Below are 22,860 nucleotides of genomic sequence, written 5' to 3' on the forward strand. Positions count from 1 at the left end.
CTAGGTAACACGGTCACCACTGATAAATCCATGATTATCGAAAACTTCAATAAGCATTTCTCAACGGCTGGCCATGCCTTCCGCCTGGCTACTTCAACCTCTGCCAACAGCTCCGCCCCCCCCGCAGCTCCTCGCCCAAGCCTCTCCAGGTTCTCCTTTACCCAAATCCAGATAGCAGATGTTCTGAAAGAGCTGCAAAACCTGGACCCGTACAAATCAGCTGGGCTTGACAATCTGGACCCTCTATTTCTGAAACTATCTGCCACCATTGTCGCAACCCCTATTACCAGCCTGTTCAACCTCTCTTTCATCTCGTCTGAGATCCCCAAGGATTGGAAAGCTGCCGCAGTCATCCCCCTCTTCAAAGGGGGAGACACCCTGGACCCAAACTGTTACAGACCTATATCCATCCTGCCCTGCCTATCTAAGGTCTTCGAAAGCCAAGTCAACAAACAGGTCACTGACCATCTCGAATCCCACCGTACCTTCTCCGCTGTGCAATCTGGTTTCCGAGCCGGTCATGGGTGCACCTCAGCCACACTCAAGGTACTAAACGACATCATAACCGCCATCGATAAAAGACAGTACTGTGCAGCCGTCTTCATCGACCTTGCCAAGGCTTTCGACTCTGTCAATCACCATATTCTTATCGGCAGACTCAGTAGCCTCGGTTTTTCGGATGACTGCCTTGCCTGGTTCACCAATTACTTTGCAGACAGAGTTCAGTGTGTCAAATCGGAGGGCATGCTGTCCGGTCCTCTGGCAGTCTCTATGGGGGTGCCACAGGGTTCAATTCTCGGGCCGACTCTTTTCTCTGTGTATATCAATGATGTTGCTCTTGCTGCGGGCGATTCCCTGATCCACCTCTATGCAGACGACACCATTCTATATACTTTCGGCCCGTCTTTGGACACTGTGCTATCTAACCTCCAAACAAGCTTCAATGCCATACAACACTCCTTCCGTGGCCTCCAACTGCTCTTAAACGCTAGTAAAACCAAATGCATGCTTTTCAACCGGTCGCTGCCTGCACCCGCATGCCCGACTAGCATCACCACCCTGGATGGTTCCGACCTAGAATATGTGGACGTCTATAAGTACCTAGGTGTCTGGCTAGACTGCAAACTCTCCTTCCAGACTCATATCAAACATCTCCAATCGAAAATCAAATCAAGAGTCGGCTTTCTATTCCGCAACAAAGCCTCCTTCACTCAAGCCGCCAAGCTTACCCTAGTAAAACTGACTATCCTACCGATCCTCGACTTCGGCGATGTCATCTACAAAATGGCTTCCAACACTCTACTCAGCAAACTGGATGCAGTCTATCACAGTGCCATCCGTTTTGTCACTAAAGCACCTTATACCACCCACCACTGCGACTTGTATGCTCTAGTCGGCTGGCCCTCGCTACATATTCGTCGCCAGACCCACTGGCTCCAGGTCATCTACAAGTCTATGCTAGGTAAAGCTCCGCCTTATCTCAGCTCACTGGTCACGATGGCAACACCCATCCGTAGCACGCGCTCCAGCAGGTGTATCTCACTGATCATCCCTAAAGCCAACACCTCATTTGGCCGCCTTTCGTTCCAGTACTCTGCTGCCTGTGACTGGAACGAATTGCAAAAATCGCTGAAGTTGGAGACTTTTATCTCCCTCACCAACTTCAAACATCAGCTATCTGAGCAGCTAACCGATCGCTGCAGCTGTACATAGTCTATTGGTAAATAGCCCACCCTTTTCACCTACCTCATCCCCATACTGTTTTTATTTATTTACTTTTCTGCTCTTCTGCACACCAATATCTCTACCTGTACATGACCATCTGATCTTTTATCACTCCAGTGTTAATCTGCAAAATTGTAATTATTTGCCTACCTCCTCATGCCTTTTGCACACATTGTATATAGACCCCCCCATTTGTTTTCTACTGTGTTATTGACTTGTTAATTGTTTACTCCATGTGTAACTCTTTGTTGTATGCTCACACTGCTATGCTTTATCTTGGCCAGGTCGCAGTTGCAAATGAGAACTTGTTCTCAACTAGCCTACCTGGTTAAATAAAGGTGAAATAAAAATAAAAATAAAATAAATATAGCATTATAACACTATAACCTTATAACACTATAACACTATAACACTATAACCTTATAACCTTAGAACTGTAACACATCAATATTATAGAACTGTAGCACATCAATAACATAGAACTGTAACACATCTATAACATAGAACTGTAACACCTCAATATCATAGAACTGTAACACATCAATATCATAGAACTGTAGCACATCAATAACATAGAACTGTAACACATCTATAACATAGAACTGTAACACCTCAATATCATAGAACTGTAGCACATCAATAACATAGAATTGTAACACATCTATAACATAGAACTTTAACACCTAAATATCATAGAACTGTAACACATCAATAACATAGAACTGTAACACATCAATGTTAGAACATCGCCAACACTTTAACAAGTCCCCAAAACAACCTATAACAGTATAACCCTATAACACTATAACCTTATAACCCTATACCACTATAACCCTATAACACTATAACCCTATAACACTATAACCTTATAACCCTATAACCGTATAACCCTATAACCCTATAACCCTATAACACTATAACCCTATAACACTATAACCGTATAACCCTATAACCTTATAACCCTATACCACTATAACCCTATAACACTATAACCTTATAACCCTATAACCTTATAACATTATAACCTTATAACCTTATAACCCTATAACCCTATAACCTTATAACCTTATAACCTTATAACCCTATACCACTATAACCGTATAACCCTATAACCTTATAACCCTATAACCTTATAACCTTATAACCCTATACCACTATAACCGTATAACCCTATAACCTTATAACCCTATAACCTTATAACCCTATAACCTTATAACCCTATAACCTTATAACCTTATAACCTTATAACCCTATAACCTTATAACCCTATAACCTTATAACCCTATAACCGTATAACCCTATAACCTTATAACCCTATAACCCTATAACACTATAACCTTATAACACTATAACCTTATAACCCTATACCACTATAACCCTATAACACTATAACCTTATAACCCTATACCACTATAACCCTATAACCCTATACTACTATAATCTTATAACCTTATAACCCTATAACCTTACAACACCATGACAGTATAACCCTATAACACTATTACCTTACAACCCTATAACACTATAGCATTACAACACTATAACACTATAACCTTATAACACTATAACACCATAGCACCATAACACCATAACCCTGTAACCTTATAACCCTAAAACACCATAACACCATAACACCATAACCCTGTAACCTTATAACACTATAACACCATAGCACCATAACACCATAACCCTGTAACCTTATAACCCTGTAACCTTATAACACCATAGCACCATAACACCATAACCCTGTAACCTTATAACACCATAGCACCATAACACCATAACCCTGTAACCTTATAACACCATAACACCATAACACCATAACACCATAACCCTGTAACCTTATAACACCATAACACCATAACACCATAACACCATAACCCTGTAACCTTATAACACCATAACACCATAACACCATAACACCATAACCCTGTAACCTTATAACACCATAACACCATAACACTATAACCCTATAACACCATAACACAATAACACCATAACACTATAACACCATAACACCATAACACCATAACACTATAACACCATAACACCATAACACCATAACACTATAACACCATAACACCATAACACCATAACACTATAACCCTATAACACCATAACACCATAACACTATAACACCATAACACCATAACACCATACCACTATACCACTATAACACCATAGCACCATAACACCATAACACCATAACACCATAACACTATAACACTATAACACCATAACACCATAACACCATAACACTATAACCCTAAAATGTATTTCCATTCAAAATCCTATGTTCCTAAACCTACCTCCTAACCTTAACCCACAACCTAAACCTACCTCCTAACCTTAACCCACAACCTAAACCTACCTCCTAACCTTAACCCAAAACCTAAACCTACCTCCTAACCTTAACCCAAAACCTAAACCTACCTCCTAACCTTAACCCAAAACCTAAACCTACCTCCTAACCTTAACCCAAAACCTAAACCTACCTCCTAACCTTAACCCACAACCTAAACCTACCTCCTAACCTTAACCCACAACCTAAACCTACCTCCTAACCTTAACCCACAACCTAAACCTACCTCCTAACCTTAACCCAAAACCTAAACCTACCTCCTAACCTTAACCCAAAACCTAAACCTACCTCCTGACCTTAACCCAAAACCTAAACCTACCTCCTAACCTTAACCCAAAACCTAAACCTACCTCCTAACCTTAACCCAAAACCTAAACCTACCTCCTAACCTTAACCCACAACCTAAACCTACCTCCTAACCTTAACCCACAACCTAAACCTACCTCCTAACCTTAACCCACAACCTAAACCTACCTCCTAACCTTAACCCAAAACCTAAACCTACCTCCTAACCTTAACCCACAACCTAAACCTACCTCCTAACCTTAACCCAAAACCTAAACCTACCTCCTAACCTTAACCCACAACCTAAACCTACCTCCTAACCTTAACCCAAAACCTAAACCTACCTCCTAACCTTAACCCACAACCTAAACCTACCTCCTAAACTTAACCCAAAACCTAAACCTACCTCCTAACCTTAACCCACAACCTAAACCTACCTCCTAACCTTAACCCAAAACCTAAACCTACCTCCTAACCTTAACCCACAACCTAAACCTACCTCCTAACCTTAACCCACAACCTAAACCTACCTCCTAACCTTAACCCAAAACCTAAACCTACCTCCTAACCTTAACCCAAAACCTAAACCTACCTCCTAACCTTAACCCAAAACCTAAACCTACCTCCTAACCTTAACCCAAAACCTAAACCTACCTCCTGACCTTAACCCAAAACCTAAACCTACCTCCTAACCTTAACCCAAAACCTAAACCTACCTCCTAACCTTAACCCAAAACCTAAACCTACCTCCTGACCTTAACCCAAAACCTAAACCTACCTCCTAACCTTAACCCAAAACCTAAACCTACCTCCTAACCTTAACCCAAAACCTAAACCTACCTCCTGACCTTAACCCAAAACCTAAACCTACCTCCTAACCTTAACCCAAAACCTAAACCTACCTCCTAACCTTAACCCAAAACCTAAACCTACCTCCTGACCTTAACCCAAAACCTAAACCTACCTCCTAACCTTAACCCAAAACCTAAACCTACCTCCTAACCTTAACCCAAAACCTAAACCTACCTCCTGACCTTAACCCAAAACCTAAACCTACCTCCTAACCTTAACCCAAAACCTAAACCTACCTCCTAACCTTAACCCACAACCTAAACCTACCTCCTAACCTTAACCCACAACCTAAACCTACCTCCTAACCTTAACCCAAAACCTAAACCTACCTCCTAACCTTAACCCAAAACCTAAACCTACCTCCTAACCTTAACCCACAACCTAACCACTAACCCCGTATCCTAATTCTAACCATAACCCTAAACCAAACCCCTAAGTTTAAAATAGCCTTTGTCCTCATGGCGATGTGGGAAATGTTCTTTGTTTTAGCGTCTTTGTGGGAAACCAACCAACCCCCCCCCCCTACACAATCGACATCAGATTTCTATGTTATATGATGTCGTTTGTCATGGCAGGTTTCCTCCTCTTCCTCTGAAGAGGTGTAACAAGGATCGGACCAATACGCAGCGTGGTAGGTGTCCATGGTTTTTAATAAGAAAAACTAAACATAAACACAAATACAAAATAATAAAGTGAACTGACAACGAAACAGTCCCGTGCGGCACAAACACTGACACAGGAAACAATCACCCACAAAATACCCGAAGAATATGGCTGCCTAAATATGGTTCCCAATCAGAGACAACGATAAGACAGCTGCCTCTAATTGAGAACCAATCTAGGCAACCATAGACATACAATTAGACATACAATTACCTAGAAAGGAAACAGCCCCATAAACCCCTAGACAAAATAAAACACCCTAGATGAGACAGAAAACCATACATCACCCATGTCACACCCTGGCCTAACCAAGATAATAAAGAAAACAAAGATAACTAAGGCCAGGGCGTGACATGGTTAGCTGATATGGATCAAACACCTATCCAGATATTGTGAGATGTGCCAGGCGACTGCATTGTAGTCAGTTTGGAACGCGATCATATTAATGTATTAACAGCTCTTAACATAGAATATTATTATTACCAGCGTTCTTACCTTCGGCCTTGGAGCGTGTCTCTCTGACGCCACCACCAGGTGAGTGGCGGTCCACACTGCCCTGGCTGTAGCAGCGCTGGAAGGGCAAACTGTGGCTCGGACCCTGACCCAGGCCCTCCAGGATGGGGGAGAAGTCGGCCGAGGAGTGGGAGTGGGCCGAATGGGTGGAGGAGAAGGGATCTGAACATCCCCCCATCCTGAGAGAAGGAGAGCCCGTGCTTCCTCCATTTTTCCTCTTGCTCTTGGCGATCTCTGCAAAGGAAGTGACCCGCGGCAGAGGGGACGGGCCCAGGGGGGCGGTGCTCTCACTGAGACGGACAGGGCAGCTCAGCATGCGCTCCAATGAGCCGAGCCGAGGGGGCGGGGACATGTCCAGGTTCCGGTCGTAGCTACGGGAACGGGGGCGGCTGGGCCCTCCTCCGATGGGTCCTCGGCCAACCACAGGAGGGGAGATGTTGACGTACACCTGGCCCTCAATGATTGGGTCTGAACAGGCTCCACCCATCTGCTGCTGCTGCTTCCTCTTCTTCGCGTCCTGCTCGTCTTCATCTTTTTCTTCCTCATCTTCATCACGCTGTGTAGAGAAGACAGAGAAGCTCTTAGAATAAAAGACAAAGAAACGAACACATTCTTGGATCGATGTCAAACAGGGCTTTTTACAGCAGACACTAGGCTACCCTGGGGCGGCAGGGTGCAACCTTCCGGTTACTAGATTTGTCAAGGCACAAATCTGTCGTTCTGCCCCTGAACAGGCAGTTAACCCACTGTTCCTAGGCCGTCATTGAAAATAAGAATTTGTTCTTAACTGACTTGCCTGGTTAAATAAAGGTCAAAAAATATATAAATAATACACTTGAGTAGAGCCTTGTTTGTTTTGTATCAAACTACATTGGAAGTTGATCTCTGCCATTGTGTTAAATAGAAATTCATCAAATAAAATCTCCTACATGGGCCAGTCATAGTCCTCTTGAGAGCACTAGCATTGATCATCAATAAGCAAACCTGGTTTTCCTGTTTAAATAAAGGTTCAATAAATATAAACGTTATGACTGAAGCCACAGACAGCTGAAAGAATCCCAGACTGTAACTCTGATAGCTATTATAAATAGACGTGTAATCTTAAATAGTGTCAACATTACAACACATGAATATGACTGACATTACACCACACTGAAGGCATAGACACTAAGGCTACATCCCGAGTGGCACCATTGTCCCTGTATAGTACACTGTATTGAACCAGGGCCCACAGTGCACTGTAAGTAATACCGTGCCATTTGAGAAGCACATACTCTCCAGGAATACTCCATTACAGATTACCCAGCTGCCTAAGTAGGCGAAGATAAAACATTCCTTTGTTGTACTGATCTGAAACCTGCAGCCCTCCAGTAGGGGCCTTTCCCCTTCAACAGTAGTGGATGGTTGTACTGATCTGAAACCTGCAGCCCTCCAGTAGGGGACTTTCCCCTTCAACAGTAGTGGATGGTTGTACTGATCTGAAACCTGCAGCCCTCTAGTAGGGGACTTTCCCCTTCAACAGTAGTGGATGGTTGTACTGATCTGAATCCTGCAGCCCTCCAGTAGGGGACTTTCCCTTTCAACAGTAGTGGATGGTTGTACTGATCTGAAACCTGCAGCCCTCCAGTAGGGGCCTTTCCCCTTCAACAGTAGTGGATTGTACTGATCTGTAACCTGATCTGAAACCTTTGATATGGCCTGGAACAGGACTTGAACCAACAACCTTCCAGTAACTGATCCACCTCTTTAACCTATCTATCAACCCTCATTCAAATAACACTATGTCTGATTCTGAACTGAACAAATATCCTACTCCACTCACCTGTGATGACTCTCCTCCCTCCTCCTCTTCCTCCTCCTCCTCCTCCTCCTCTTCCTCCTCCTCCTCCTCTCCTCCCGGTGGCCGCCTGAACAGGTAATATTCGGTTGGCTGGGTGGCGGTGGGCGTGTCAGGGGCAGGGCTATCCTTGCTGTGCTCGTCAGAGCAGCTGGCAACCGATGCGGAGCTTCCCGCAGGGCTCGGGGGCGACGGAGAAGAAAGGTCACAGGTCACCAGCTTATAGTAGTTCTGGGTGGTTACCACCAGACGCGCCTGGCTCTGCAGAAGAAGAAAAAGAAGTTGGAGAAGAAGAAGAGAAAGAAGAAGAGAAAGAAGACTTTATTGTACACAAAGTTCTAGACTGACTGAATTTTGACACTCAGCTTGGAGAGGATGGAGCACAGAGCAGCCATACTACACCACCCAGAAAGCACTTTTTTTGTGGTTAAATGTCTAGCTCAACAGCAGCTAGGATCTGACACTGTAAAGCATTTTGTGACAATTTCTGATGTAAAAAAAAAGAAGGGCTTTATAAAATACCCGCAGACAGGACATGAGGTCACTTCCTGAGTCGGAGTGGGGGGGATGATAGGAGTTACAGTTGGAGTCCAGGTCTAGAGCCCCCTGGTGTTCAGCTGAACAGGTGCAGGAGGAGGTGGTGGGGTGAGGGTGAGAGTGGGGTTCGATGAGTAACGGCAGGGTGTTGCTGGAGGGGCAGGGGGGTTGTTGAGAGTGGAGGTGGGGGGGTTCGGTGGGGGAGGTGTGGAGGTCTAGGTAGAAAGCCCCCCCACCTCCGGAGCCTCTTCGACTCCCTGCCTCCTCATCCAGCACAGAGCAGATGCAGACAGAGGAAGTGCAAGATTGGTCGGTGGAGCTGTTGAGGTTGGTGGTCGTGGTGGCCAGAGGTGGCGGCTTGGTAGAGGTTGCCGGGATGCTGTTGTTCATGTTATTATAGATGGCGCTGAAGTTAACCAGGACGCCATCTGAGCTGTTACAGGAAGAGTCGCTGGCGTAGCCCAGCTGGCGTTCCGACGAATCTGAAAACGGTTCAGGGAAATGTTCCAGATATGTCTGGGAGAGGCCGCAGCAGGAGCAGCGCTGGTGGGCGGCGCCAGAGCCAGAGGAGGAGTCAGCTTGGCTATTGCCCCGTCCCCCACCCCTCATTGGGTGATCCTCTTCCTCCTCCTCATCCTCACCCCACTCCTGCTCTCCGCAGTCCATGGAGAGGGTGGAGCCACTGCTGCCGTGGCGACGTGGACTGTCCAATCCCAGCAGGTCCAGGCCCTCCAGGTGGGTGGAGAGATCAGAGGACACGCCCCTAAGGGAGTCCAGCCTCCCTGAGCAGCCCCAAGAGTGCTTACCCAGGGTGCTGTGCAACAGGAATGGCTTGTGTGTGGTGGACCGCAGGTCGTGGAGGTGAAAGGGTGCAATCCCGTCTCCCTCCTCGTCCAGGGCGGAGTTTGTATCGCCATGGAGATGAAAGGAGGAGTCTTCCAAGTAACCGTTCAGGTTATCACCATCATCTTCCTCCTCTTCCTCCTCCTCATCATCATCATCCTCCTCCGTGTTGAGCAGAAAAGGGTTGTGACGGAGCCGGAGTGGGTTGTTGACCTGTTCTCTTGGCTTCACCCTGGGCATAGTGTGGGCCACCATCACCATCACCTGGTCCTCGCAGTTACTGGATGTCACCGACGAATCATCGCTCCCCGTGCTGCCTCCTCTCCCTCCTCCTCCTCCCTCTCCCTCTCCTCCTCCTCCTGTGGAGGTCTGGATGAGGCTGCTGTACACCAGAGCTTCCCTCTGGAGTACATCCTGCTCAGGAAGGGAGGTGGTGCGGCTCAAGCCCAGGGTTTCTGGGTAGCTGAAAGGGTTTGATCTCTTCAGGGACCCCCCTCCTCCACCACAGCCCTGCCGCCCACCAGTCACCTGACAGTGTACCAGGGGGATGTGGTGAACGATCAGGGTCTCGCCAGACAGCTTGGGGGGGTTGTCCATGGTCCCTGGGTGTACCCGGGTATAGGGGTTCAGACAGGGGGCAGGGGGAAAGACTGTGTGGGTGCTGGGGTAGGGGGTATATGATATGTGGAGGGGTATCAGACAGGGAGTTGGTTCAGTGGTTAGATGCTAAACCCAAAGTTCCAGGGCCTGGAATGCTGAAGGAGAGGTCAAGGAAATTGACTCTGTGGTCTGAGTGGTACATCTGGAAGAGAGTAGAGAGAGAGAGAAAGAGAGAGAGAGAGAGAGAGAGAGAGAGAGAGAGAGAGAGAGAGAGAGAGAGAGAGAGAGAGAGGGGAAGATGGAGATATGGAAAGAGAGAGAGAAAGATAGTATTAGAGAAACACACTATCACACAATTTAAAATGTACTTATATCAATGTGATATATGAAGATCTTAAGAAACAGTTTGGCTCCAAAAGACACTGTCCTTAACATTAACATCACTTTATTGGTCCCAAATTTGGGGACTTTTTTAACCCACCCACTCCAAAGGGCGGCAAGGTAGCCTTAGTGGTTAGAACGTTTGACTAGTAACCGAAAGGTTGCAAGTTCGAATCCCCGAGCTGACAAGATACAAATCTGTCGTTCTGCCCCTGAACAGGCAGTTAACCCACTGTTCCCAGGCTGTCATTGAACATAAGAATTTGTTCTTAACTGACTTGCCTTTAAAGGTAAAAAGAAAAGACACATACAGTACATACAGGTTTAGGTGCAGACACCCTGGGAGCTATAGTTGTGTGGGGTTGAGTGCCTTGCTAAAACTCACAACGGCAGGCAATGGAATCTAGGATTTGATACCAGCTCTGATGATTCGACAACCCCCTGCTGATTAAGACAGAGTGGTATTAATCGCCAACGCCGGACACTGTCAATTGGCTTTGTCAGAAATGGCACCTTTATAGCGTTGTAGTCATTGCTACATACGGTACATCTGATTTTCCCCGTAGGACCCGGGATTCAAAATGGCAACACTATGGTAGCTGGCTTGCTTCTCAAACCGCTAGCCTACCTGCCGCCACTCTTAAATAACCGTTCTTGTCATTCATTCATTTCGGCAGTGGATGACTCATGAGTCACTGCCACGTGAGGTGGAGTCAGTGAAGTCCTCCTCTCACTCTCCTCTCTCTACCACAGCTTCATCAGACTGTCAAACAGGCCTATGAGCTCACCCATCTCATTTGAGCTCACAGATCTTAAGACTTCCACAATCTTTACATACTTTCATCACTAACAACTATTCAAATCCGTTGGATATGCGTACATTTAGACAGCTTCCTCATACGCACCCTGACACAGGGGCAGACTAATCCAGACTCAACACCTACTCAGGAGTAATCCCAACTCAGAAATAATCCTAGAAAGATGAATCATCCTGAAGAAAGAAAGACAGACAGACAGACAGACACACACACAGACAGACAGACACACAGACAGACAGACAGACAGACAGACAGACAGACAGACAGACAGACAGACAGACAGACAGACAGACAGACAGACAGACAGACAGACAGACAGACAGACAGACAGACAGACAGACACACACAGACACACAGACACACAGACACACAGACACACAGACAGACAGACACACAGACAGACAGACAGACAGACAGGAACCAAGGACTGATCACCCCTGGTGCTTCTGCCACCAACCAAGGAGGGCCTACAGCAGCACCTAGATCTTATGCACAGATTCTGCCAGACCTGGGCCCTGACAGTAAATCTCAGAAAGACCAAAATTTGGTGTTCCAAAAAAGGTCCAGTCGCCAGGACCACAAATACGAATTCCATCTAGACAACATTGCCTTAAAGCACACAAAAAAACTATATAAACCTTGGCCTAAACATCAGCGCCACAGGTAACTTCCACAAAGCTGTGAACGATCTGAGAGACAAGGCAAGAAGGGTATTCTATGCCATCAAAAGGAACATAAAATTCAACATACCAATTAGGATCTGGCTAAAAATACTTGAAAAAGTTATAGAACCCATTGCCCTTTATGGTTGTGAGGTCTGGGGTCCGCTCACCAACCAAGATTCACAAAATGGGACAAACACCAAATTGAGCGCTCTGTGTACAATGTAAAACACCAAATAATGCATGCAGAGCAGAATTAGGCCGATACCCGCTAATTATCAAAATACAGAAAACAGACTAGATTAAATTCTATAACCACCTAAAAGGAAGCGATTCCCAAACGTTCCATAACAAAGCAATCATCTACAGAGATGAACCTGGAGAAGAGTCCCCTAAGCAAGCTGGTCCTGGGACTCTGTTCACAAACAGACCCCACAGAGCCATCACCTACAGAGAGATTAACCTGGAGAAGAGTCCCCTAAGCAAGCTGGTCCTGGGACTATTCACAAACACACCCCACAGAGCCATCACCTACAGAGAGATGAGCCTGGAGAAGAGTCCCCTAAGCAAGCTGGTCCTGGGACTCTGTTCACAAACAGACCCCACAGAGCCATCACCTACAGAGAGATGAACCTGGAGAAGAGTCCCCTAAGCAAGCTGGTCCTGGGACTATTCACAAACACACCCCACAGAGCCATCACCTACAGAGAGATGAGCCTGGAGAAGAGTCCCCTAAGCAAGCTGGTGCTGGGACTCTGTTCACAAACACAAACAGACCCCACAGAGCCATCACCTACAGAGAGATGAGCCTGGAGAAGAGTCCCCTAAGCAAGCTGGTCCTGGGACTCTGTTCACAAACACAAACAGACCCCACAGAGCCATCACCTACAGAGAGATGAGCCTGGAGAAGAGTCCCCTAAGCAAGCTGGTCCTGGGGCTCTGTTCACAAACACAAACAGACCCCACAGAGCCATCACCTATAGAGAGATGAGCCTGGAGAAGAGTCCCCTAAGCAAGCTGGTCCTGGGACTATTCACAAACACAAATAGAGCCCCAGGACAGCAATATAATTAGACCCAACCAAATCACGAGAAAAACAAAAAGATAATTACTTGACACATTGGAAAGAATTAACAAATAAACAGAGCAAACTTGAATGTTATTTGGCCCTAAAAAGAGAGTACACAGTGGCAGAATACCTGACCACTTTGACTGACCCAAACTTAAGGAAAGCTGTGACTATGACAGAGAAAGAGAGACAGAGAGACAAAGAGACAGAGAGACAGCGAGACAGAGTCAGAGAAATATATAAATAGATGTTGACCTTTTAGAACAGAGACTGACAGTGCAGGTGTTGGTTAGAGACAGTAGACACACACACACACACTGCTCTATCTGCTGAGCGAGCTACAGATTAGCATTGCAGGTCAAGTCCATTCAATCTCAGCGGGCAATTCCCAGGCTAACTGAAATGCCTCTCCTGCCAGGTGCAAGAATAACCCTTCAAACGGTGACTGATTAGCCACCTGACAGCTTCACTGTTGCTGAGAGTTCCTTGTCTGATTCTGTTTCCAGAGAGGGAAAGTGGTGCTAACAGGATTATCCTCGCCTATTAGTTTATTTTAGCGCTCTGAGGACAAGCAAACAATCACCACACCAGATGCTAACAGCAATAGCCTAGCGTGTCAGCACTCTGAGGACAAGCCAACAATCACCACACCAGAAGCTAACAGCAATAGCCTAGTGCGTTAGCACACTGAGGACAAGCCAACAATCACCACACAAATTCAGACTAAAACTAACAGCATTAGCCTAATGTGCTAGCATTCACCCACCCACTGTTGACCCTTGAAATGGGATTAAGGGATTGTCTGAAGGATCTGGTTGGGTTTAAATGTCCCATACTATTATTTTTAACCCCTAAAAGTGACAACATATTTATAACCCTAAATGTGCCAACTGGGATCATTTTGAAAAATGTTAATTGGTAATGATTGCAAAGTATGTCAAGATATAACACTTTTTGTATTAACCTTTTTGTAACACAAGTAAATGGTTTTAATATACATTTCTGTATGTTTAAAAAAAAATGTTTTGAACAGTGATTTTTGATCAATTTCATCCATAGCAACTTTTCATGAAAACATTTGTTTCATTCAAATGTTGTGTTTCTGTGAAACTCAGATGCTAAGAAATTGTCAGTTGAGCTAAATCTGTCATACTGTACCGGTACGACCTATGACGGCCACTGCTATGGGCGCAAGTGCCATCAGACTTTTAGCTCTAACTTTGCAATGCTATATGGGATATTAACTTAGTTCCAATTGTATCTGAAAGATGAGAGCATAGTTGGAATACACTGGAAACTTCATATCTTTTTAGTTGTTTTTTGTTGCCGTTATAGTGGCTGCCATGCCCTAATGGTCAAATCTGGGGCTGCTCCATATCTATATACCTGATCTGTTTCCCATTATTCAAACTCCCTTTTTTTATTATCCTGCTGTGGGGTGACCAGTCTAAGTCTCGGGTGCACACCGACTCTGGGGCAGATGAGAGTTTTATGGGCACTATCCTGGTATCTGAGCTAGGTATCTCCATGCAACTCCTCTCCGGTCCCATGGACGCCAGAGCACTGGACGGCCGCTCTATTGGCAGGGTCACGCACAGCACAGTTCCCAATAAACTGCGGGTATCAGGCAATCACAGTGAGTCCATACAGCTTCTCCTCATCAAATCTCCCCACTTCCCTGTTGTTTTGCAATTCTCATGGCTCCAGAAGCACAACCCCGTTAGTGACTGGACGACGGGTTCAATCCTGGGTCGGAGCCCATTCTGCCGCTCACATTGCCTTAATGTGGCGTCGCCTGCCCCAGGACGTCCGACTCCGGGGTTAAGTTCAGCCTCGGATTTCTCTGCCGTTAACGTAGATTACCATGACCTGGAGGTTTTCAGCAAGGCTCGTGCTACCGCTCTTCCTCCACAAGCGCCTTAACTCTAGGAAGACCCGTTGGGCCCTGTTATTCACCAGGTTCAACTTCACCATCTCCTACCGCCCAGGGTGCAAAAATGTGAAGCCGTATGCCCTCTCTCGCCTGTACAGTTCTGCTGCCACATCCTCTGAATCTGAGACCATCCTCCCTAACTCATGTCTTGCGGCTTCAGTTGTCTGGGGTATTGAGGCCCTGGTCCGCAAGGCACAACGTTCCCAACCAGACCCAGGTGGGGGGGCCCGGCTAACCGGATGTTCGTCCCTGATTCGGCCTGGTCTCAGGTCCTGGAATGGGCTCAGTCCTCCAGGCTAACCTGTCATCCTGGCACCCATCAAACCCTGGCCTCCGACAACGCTTCTGGTGGCCCACTATGGTTCCTGACGTCTCGGCCTTCGTCTCTGCATGCACGGTGTGTGCTCAAAATATTACTATGTGGCAAGCTCTGTCTGGCCTCCTTCAGCCACTCCCTGTTCCTCATTGCCCCTGGTCCCATATTTCCCTGGATTTTGTCACTGAGCTCCCTCCGTCCGATGGCAACACCACCATCCTTACGGTGGTGGACAGGTTCTCTAACGCCGCCCACTTCATCCCGCTCCCCAAGTTACCGTCAGCCAAGGAGACGGCCCAGCTCATAGTGCAGCACGTCTTCCGAATCCATGGACTCGCGGGCAACGTTGTCTGTGATCGTGGTCCTCAGTTCTCGTCCCGATTCTGGTAGGCGTTCTGCACACTTATTGGGTCGTCGGCCAACCTGTCCTCCGGGTTTCAGCCTCAGTCCAACGGCCAGTCGGAACGAGCCAATCAAGACATGGAAACAACACTTCGGTGTCTCGTCACTCTACCAACCCCACCATCTGGAGCCAGCAACTGGTCTGGGTGGAGTATGCTAGGAACACTCGGCCACTGGGCAATCCCCTTTCGACTGCTCCTTGGGATATCAGCCCCAGCTCTTCCCGGAGCAAGAAGTTGAAGTCAACAAACACTCAGCCCAGATGTTCGTCACCCTCAGCCCAGATGTTCGTCAGCTCGGTCGGCTCAAGACCACCTCCAGGTACCGTTGACAAGCATCGGCAAACTTTCCCCCCGTTTCATTGGTCCTTTCCCCATCTCTAGTCCCACTGTTGTTCGTCTGCTTTTACCCAGTACCCTCCGTATACACCCTACTTTTCATGTGTCCAGGATTAAGCCCTTGTCTCACAGCTATTTGTCTTGTGGTTCCAGGCCCACCCCTCCTCCCCGTGTCATCGATGGCCATACACAGTGAGACGTCTCCTGAGTGTTTGACCACAGGGCAGGGGTTTCCGGCTATCAAACACACACAGGCGCACACACAAACACACGCACTCAAAAATGCACGCAGACAGGACACAGGAACTCAAACACACTTACACACACCAAACACCAAATAACCAATAAACACAATATGAAAACGTCTGAATGAGGGCTGAAGTGTCAATAAATACCCATTTCTGTCTTGTGTTGATGGTGTGCTCATAGAGGCCCAACACATACAGGATCATCTATTACAGACAACAGAACAAACCCAAACTATTTATTTTCAAATAAACTGGGCTACGGCTCTGTGTTGTTGGGTCACTGGCAGGAAGACACACAATCTTTTTTAGCCTATCACACGCCTCAATGACCTGGCCTTCTGTCTGTTTCTCTGAAAGCACTCTCCTCGAATATCCCCTGTCTGCTTCTATCTATCCACCCAGCGAGAGAAAGAAAGAGAGACAAAGAGAGAGAGATGGGGGAGAGAGAGAGTGAGAGAGAGAGAAATAAGAGAGACCACACAGGTTCTCTTGCCATGCCAATAAAGGAATTTGAATACGCACACACACACACACACACACACACACACACGCACGCACGCACGCACGCGCACGCACACACACACACACACACACACACACACACACACACACACACACACACACACACACACACACACACACACACACACACACACACACACACATGTTAAGGGAAAGCTGCAAACAAAGGACATCATCCTCCTCCCTGCCTCCCCTCCCTGTGACCCACTCCCTCCCTTCCTCACTCTTACATCATTAGTGTGAACAAAGGACATCATCCTCCTCCTCCCTCCCGCTCCCTCTCTTCCTCGGGTCTTACATCATAAGGACTGGGCTGGGACTCAGAGCAGACCTTCCCAGAGACGGTGCACCCCGAGCAGCTACAGAGATGGGTATTATTACCAACACCACACTACGGTGCCTTCAGAAAGTATTCACACCCCTTGAATTTTTTACACGTTGTTACGTTACAGCCTGAATTTACAATGGATTGTATTGAGATTGTGTGTCACTAGCCTACACACAATATCCCCATAATGTCAAATTGGAATTGTGTTTTTAGAAATGTTTGCAAATTAATTCAAAATGACAAGCAGAAATGTATTGAGTCAATAAGTATTCCTTGAGGTTTGTCTTTGTTATGGTGAAGCCTAAATAAGTTCAGGAGTAAAAATGTGCTTAATATGTCACATAATAAGATGCATGAACTCACTCTGTGTGCAATAATTGTGTTAAACTTTATTTTTGAATGACTACCTCATCTCTGTACCCCCAATTATCTATAAGGTCCCTCAGTCTAGCAATGAATTTCAAACATAGTTTCAATCTCAAAGATCAGGGAGGTTTTTCAAAGCGTCGCAAAGAAGGGCACCGACAGGTAAAAAAAATTAAAATAAAAAACAGATTCTGAATATCCCTTTGAGCATGGTAAAGTTATTCATTACAGTTTGGATGGTGTATCAATACACCCAGTCACTACAAAGATACAGGCGTCCTTCCTAACTCAGTTACCGTAGAGGAAGGAAACCACTCAGGGATTTCACCATGGGGCCAATGGTGACTTTAAAACAGTTACAGAGTTTAATGGCTGTGAGGAGAAAACTGAGGATGGATCAACAACATTGTAGTTACTCCACAATACTGACTTAAATGACAGAATGGCAGTGAAAAGAAAACAAATATTACAGAACATAAATATTCCAAAACATCCTGTTTGCAATGAGGTAGTAAAGTAAAACTGAAAAAAGCTAAGAAATGAACTATATTTGAGGGAAATCCAACAACACACCACTGAGTACCACTCTTCATATTTTCAAGCATGGTGGTGGCTGCATCATGTTATGGGTATGCTTGTCATCGGCAAGGACTAGGGAGTTTTTCAGGATAAAAAGATATGGAAGAGAGCTAAGCCCAGCAAAATCCTAGAGGAAAACCTGGTTCAGTCTGCTTTCCAACAGACACTGGGAGACAAATTCATCTTTCAACAGGACAATAGCCTAAAACACAGGGCCAAATATACACTGGAGTTGCTTACCAAGATGACATTGAATGTTCCTGAGTGGCCTAATTACAGTATTGACTTAAATGATCACCAACCAACTTGACAGAGTTTGAAGAATTTTAAAAAGAAGAATGTGCAAATTGTGTATGATCCAGGTGTGAACAGCTCTTAGAGACAGAAAGACTGTCAGCTCTAATCGATGCCAAATGTGATTCTAACATGTATATTGAGTCAGGGGTGTGAATACTTATGTAAATGAGATATTTCTGTATTTATTTTCAATACATAAAAAACAAAATTCTAAACATGTTTTCACTTTGACATTATGGGTTATTATTGTGTGTAGATGGGTGAGAAAAAGCATCAATTTAATCAATTTTGAATTCAACACAACAAAATGTGGAATAAGTCAAGGGGTATGAATACTTTCTGAAAGCACTGTCCCTCCCTACATCTCTGATAGAGCCCCCAGATACAACGACAAGTCACTACCAACCCAGTCCCATCCTTGTCCATGTCTTTCTCATCTCCCTCCTCCCTCCCTCCCCTTCTCCCACCCCCTCTCTCTCTACCACCTCCCTCCCTCCTCCCTCCCTCCCCTTCTCCCACCCCCTCTCTCTCTACCACCTCCCTCCCTCCTCCCTCCCTCCCTCCCCTTCTCCCACCCCCTCTCTCTCTACCACCTCCCTCCTCCCTCCCTCTCTCCCACCCCCTCTCCCATCCTCCTGCCCTCCCTCCTCTCTCTCTACCACCTCCCTCCCTCCCCTTCTCCCACCCCCTCTCTCTCTACCACCTCCCTCCCTCCTCCCTCCCTCCCCTTCTCCCACCCCCTCTCTCTCTACCACCTCCCTCCCTCCTCCCTCCCCTTCTCCCACCCCCTCTCTCTCTACCACCTCCCTCCTCCCTCCCTCTCTCCCACCCCCTCTCCCATCCTCCTGCCCTCCCTCCTCTCTCTCTACCACCTCTCTCCCTCCTCTCTCCCTCAATCCCTCCCCTCTCTCTCTCCCCCCCTCCCTTTCTCCCCCCTCTCTCCCTCCCTCCTCTCTCTCTACCACCTCTCTCTCTCCCTCCTCTCTCCCTCAATCCTCTCTCAATCCCTCCCCTCTCTCCCTCCCTCCCTCCCTTTCTCCCCCCTCTCTCCCTTCCTCTCCCTTCCTCCTCTCTCCCACTTTTCTTCCACCTCTCTCCCTCAACCCTCACCCTCCCTCCCTCCCTCTCAAGAGTTCCTTCCCTTACCTGACTATAAGAAGATTACTATCTTTACGTAACATAGTAGCTTGATGTACAAGTTGTCTCTAGTGAAATGTCTACTAAGTATACTGTAGATAAACACAGGTAAGTAGAGCATGCAACTGCCTCTCTAGTTCTCTCTAATGCAGGATGGATGATGTATCTCTGCTATATTGTGTTGTGTTGACATTCTGCAGACATAGAAAGGGAAAGGAGATAGCTGCACATTCTGTAGATCAGATGAAGTAAATGTAATTATAATAATTAGCCAATGACAGCAAGCTGACTTCATCAGGGTTCCTCAATAGTCTGTAGCCTCACATCTATCAGGCTTTGGGACTGCTGATACAGTGTTTCTCAACATTCTGTAGCCTCACATCTATCAGGCTTTGGGACTGCTGATACAGTGTTTCTCAACATTCTGTAGCCTCACATCTATCAGGCTTTGGGACTGCTGATACAGTGTTTCTCAACATTCTGTAGCCTCACTATCAGGCTTTGGGACTGCTGATACAGTGTTTCTCAACATTCTGTAGCCTCACATCTATCAGGCTTTGGGACTGCTGATACAGTGTTTCTCAACATTCTGTAGCCTCACATCTATCAGGCTTTGAGACTGCTGATACAGTGTTTCTCAACATTCTGTAGCCTCACATCTATCAGGCTTTGGGACTGCTGATACAGTGTTTCTCCCCTCTCCACCCCTCTTTTATCCTCTCCCCTGTCTCATAAGAAATACACTGGATGTAATACAATGTAGTATACAGCCTGATAGACATATGCACACACCCACCCACCCACCCACACACCCACCCACCCACCCACCCACCCACCCACAGACACCCACACACCTAACCCACCCGCCTACCTACCCAAACCCCACCCACCCACCCACAGACACCCACACACCTAACCCACCCGCCCGCCCGCACACCTACCTACCCAAACCCCACCAATACACACACACACACCCACACCCACCCACCCACCCACCCACAGACACCCACACACCTAACCCGCCCACCTACCTACCCAAACCCCACCAATACACACACATACACACCCACACACCTAACCCGCCCACCTACCTACCCAAACCCCACCAATACACACACACACACACCCACACACCTAACCCGCCCGCCCGCCCGCCCGCACACCTACCTACCCAAACCCCACCAATACACACACACACCCACACCTACCCACCCACCAGCCTGATAGACATAGGCAAACAGGGAAGAGACGACCAGGGACCAGACAGACACAGTTAAGCCGCAGCTGGGCTGCTTAAGTCCGGGGGCGACACGCCCGAACATGTGCCCGCCTGTCCGGGTTATGGGAGACATTCCCCGGTAGACCTACAGACATGTAAAGCTGCGAAGCAGCTGCGTGGTAGCATAGGCCTGCTGTTGAAATGATGTACATGCCCTGTCTGTGTTAAGCAGATATCACATCAGACATGAAAGTACCTGTCAGCCAGAACTAAAATGGAAAAATTCGGAATACATAACAGGACGAAACGCAGCAGCACAGGACCGCTTGGTTGCATCTCGCTCTCTCTCGATAGGGGTTTAATAGGTTACATGGCAATGAAAACACCCATAAGCGAAAGGAAAATATGGGGCCAGAAAAAGCGCTGCTTTTGTTATCGCAAAATAGAATATGTCTGATAGCAGACCAAGTGATCCATCATATTAACATATTGGTGATACGAGTCATACGAGCCGGAATATTTAGCGTAAGCCATCGCTTACGCTATAGAGCATATATGCTATCATAATAGACCTAGGCTATACTCTCACTAATCGATAACATAGTAAATATAGTGTATCCATAATTGAACAATGTGGATATCTTGTTATGTTAACATCTGTTAATATTTCCGCGTTAGCGTTGACGTGCACTGTCTATTCCCCAAACAACAATATAAATACACCCAACATCACCCCTCCCATATGTGGTGATCACTGGGAATGCGCGCACCCAAATCGATACAATGATGGTTTTGGAGACAATGTAACTGGGTATGCTAAAGGAAAGGCCCGTTACATGGCAACGTATGATTCCTTTCCAGTCCCAGAACGGTTACATAGAAAATATTGACTACTCTAGTCTAAAACACCCACAAACGTACCGAACGTGTCAAGAAAATGATTGGATGTTGTTTCTGTTTAGTTGAGAATGTCGATGACAGGTCTGTGTTATTATGTAGCCCAGCCTCCACCATTATCATCCACCGCCCGGTACCGTTTGTCAAACAGCTTCCTCGCCTTTGTAAGGATTCAGTGCGAGATGATGGCACATGGGCAATGTCTGTTTACCTTGTTATTTAACCACATAGCCAAGAATCAATCACTTGGTTTCTCACCAATATTGCGATATAATACATATATGTGCCATGCATTGTCATTAAGATGGCGTTAATTAGGCCTAATGGAGGTTGCGCTGTGTTGTCGCGAGCACTATAGTCGAATGTCTTTGGATAAAGAGTCAAGATCAGAAAGTCAACAATGGGATTAAACACCACAAGATGAAATAGTTTACATTCGAAACGATCTAGACATGTCAATAACCGCATTTTTTTGAAGGAAGACCTGTTTTTACTGCGCCTTTACCGTTATGATGCTACGGCATCATTTTCCAGCTTCCCATTCAATGCTGTCCAAGCAATTCTGCATTGCCTCTCCCTCTCCCCATTATATCGAAGCCTTCTATTAGAAAGCCACGAAGGCGATTATACATACGTTTAAGCAGGTTGTCAACGATGATGTTATTATCGTGTCAATAGTATCCACATGTCAATTGTTGTCAATAACCACGGGTATAATATGCCTAATCCTAGACGAACGGAACATGTTTTTTCTGCTCCCGACCAGCAGCGTTGCAGCTCTCGACAGCGCAGCAGCGGCGTAGAACGGGGCTCTTACGTCAACTCCGATTCATCTCTACTCTCCCGCATAGGGATTCGGTCAGGCCCAATACGGAGAGGATCAAGTGAAATACCTGTATGTGTATCTCTAGCTTCCTGTAGGCTGGTTTCCAATGTATGGGCAACCTGCAGGCAGGTGGGTGGTGGGGGGGGGGGGGGGGGGGGGGGGGGGGGGTCAACCTTTGTATGTTTGTTCTATGACACTAACATTATAATTCTCACTATTTCTATTAAATTCAAGGGGCTTTATCATGCTCTCTCTCTCTCAATTCAATTCAATTCAAGGGGCTTTATTGGCATAGGAAACATATG

At 46.5% G+C, this 22,860-nt stretch overlaps 1 protein-coding gene across 2 annotated transcripts in view; it reads right to left on the bottom strand.

Moving 5' to 3' along the window:
• LOC109878304 (iporin) overlaps positions 1 to 22,522 on the bottom strand; it is a 74,096-nt gene extending 51,574 nt beyond the window's left edge. For both annotated transcript variants that reach the window (XM_031829619.1, XM_031829618.1), the window contains exons 1-4: positions 22,364 to 22,522; positions 8,760 to 10,419; positions 8,223 to 8,498; positions 6,383 to 6,956 (exon numbers count right to left, since the gene is read on the bottom strand). In XM_031829619.1, the coding sequence (XP_031685479.1) occupies positions 6,383 to 6,956; positions 8,223 to 8,498; positions 8,760 to 10,214 (2,305 nt within the window). In that variant the 5' untranslated portion in view covers positions 10,215 to 10,419; positions 22,364 to 22,522. The remainder of the gene's footprint in view (positions 1 to 6,382; positions 6,957 to 8,222; positions 8,499 to 8,759; positions 10,420 to 22,363) is intronic.
• Positions 22,523 to 22,860: the final 338 nt, after the last annotated feature.

Source organism: Oncorhynchus kisutch, linkage group LG8 (assembly GCF_002021735.2).
Source record: "Oncorhynchus kisutch isolate 150728-3 linkage group LG8, Okis_V2, whole genome shotgun sequence".
In the NCBI taxonomy this organism is placed as follows: Eukaryota; Metazoa; Chordata; class Actinopteri; order Salmoniformes; family Salmonidae; genus Oncorhynchus; species Oncorhynchus kisutch.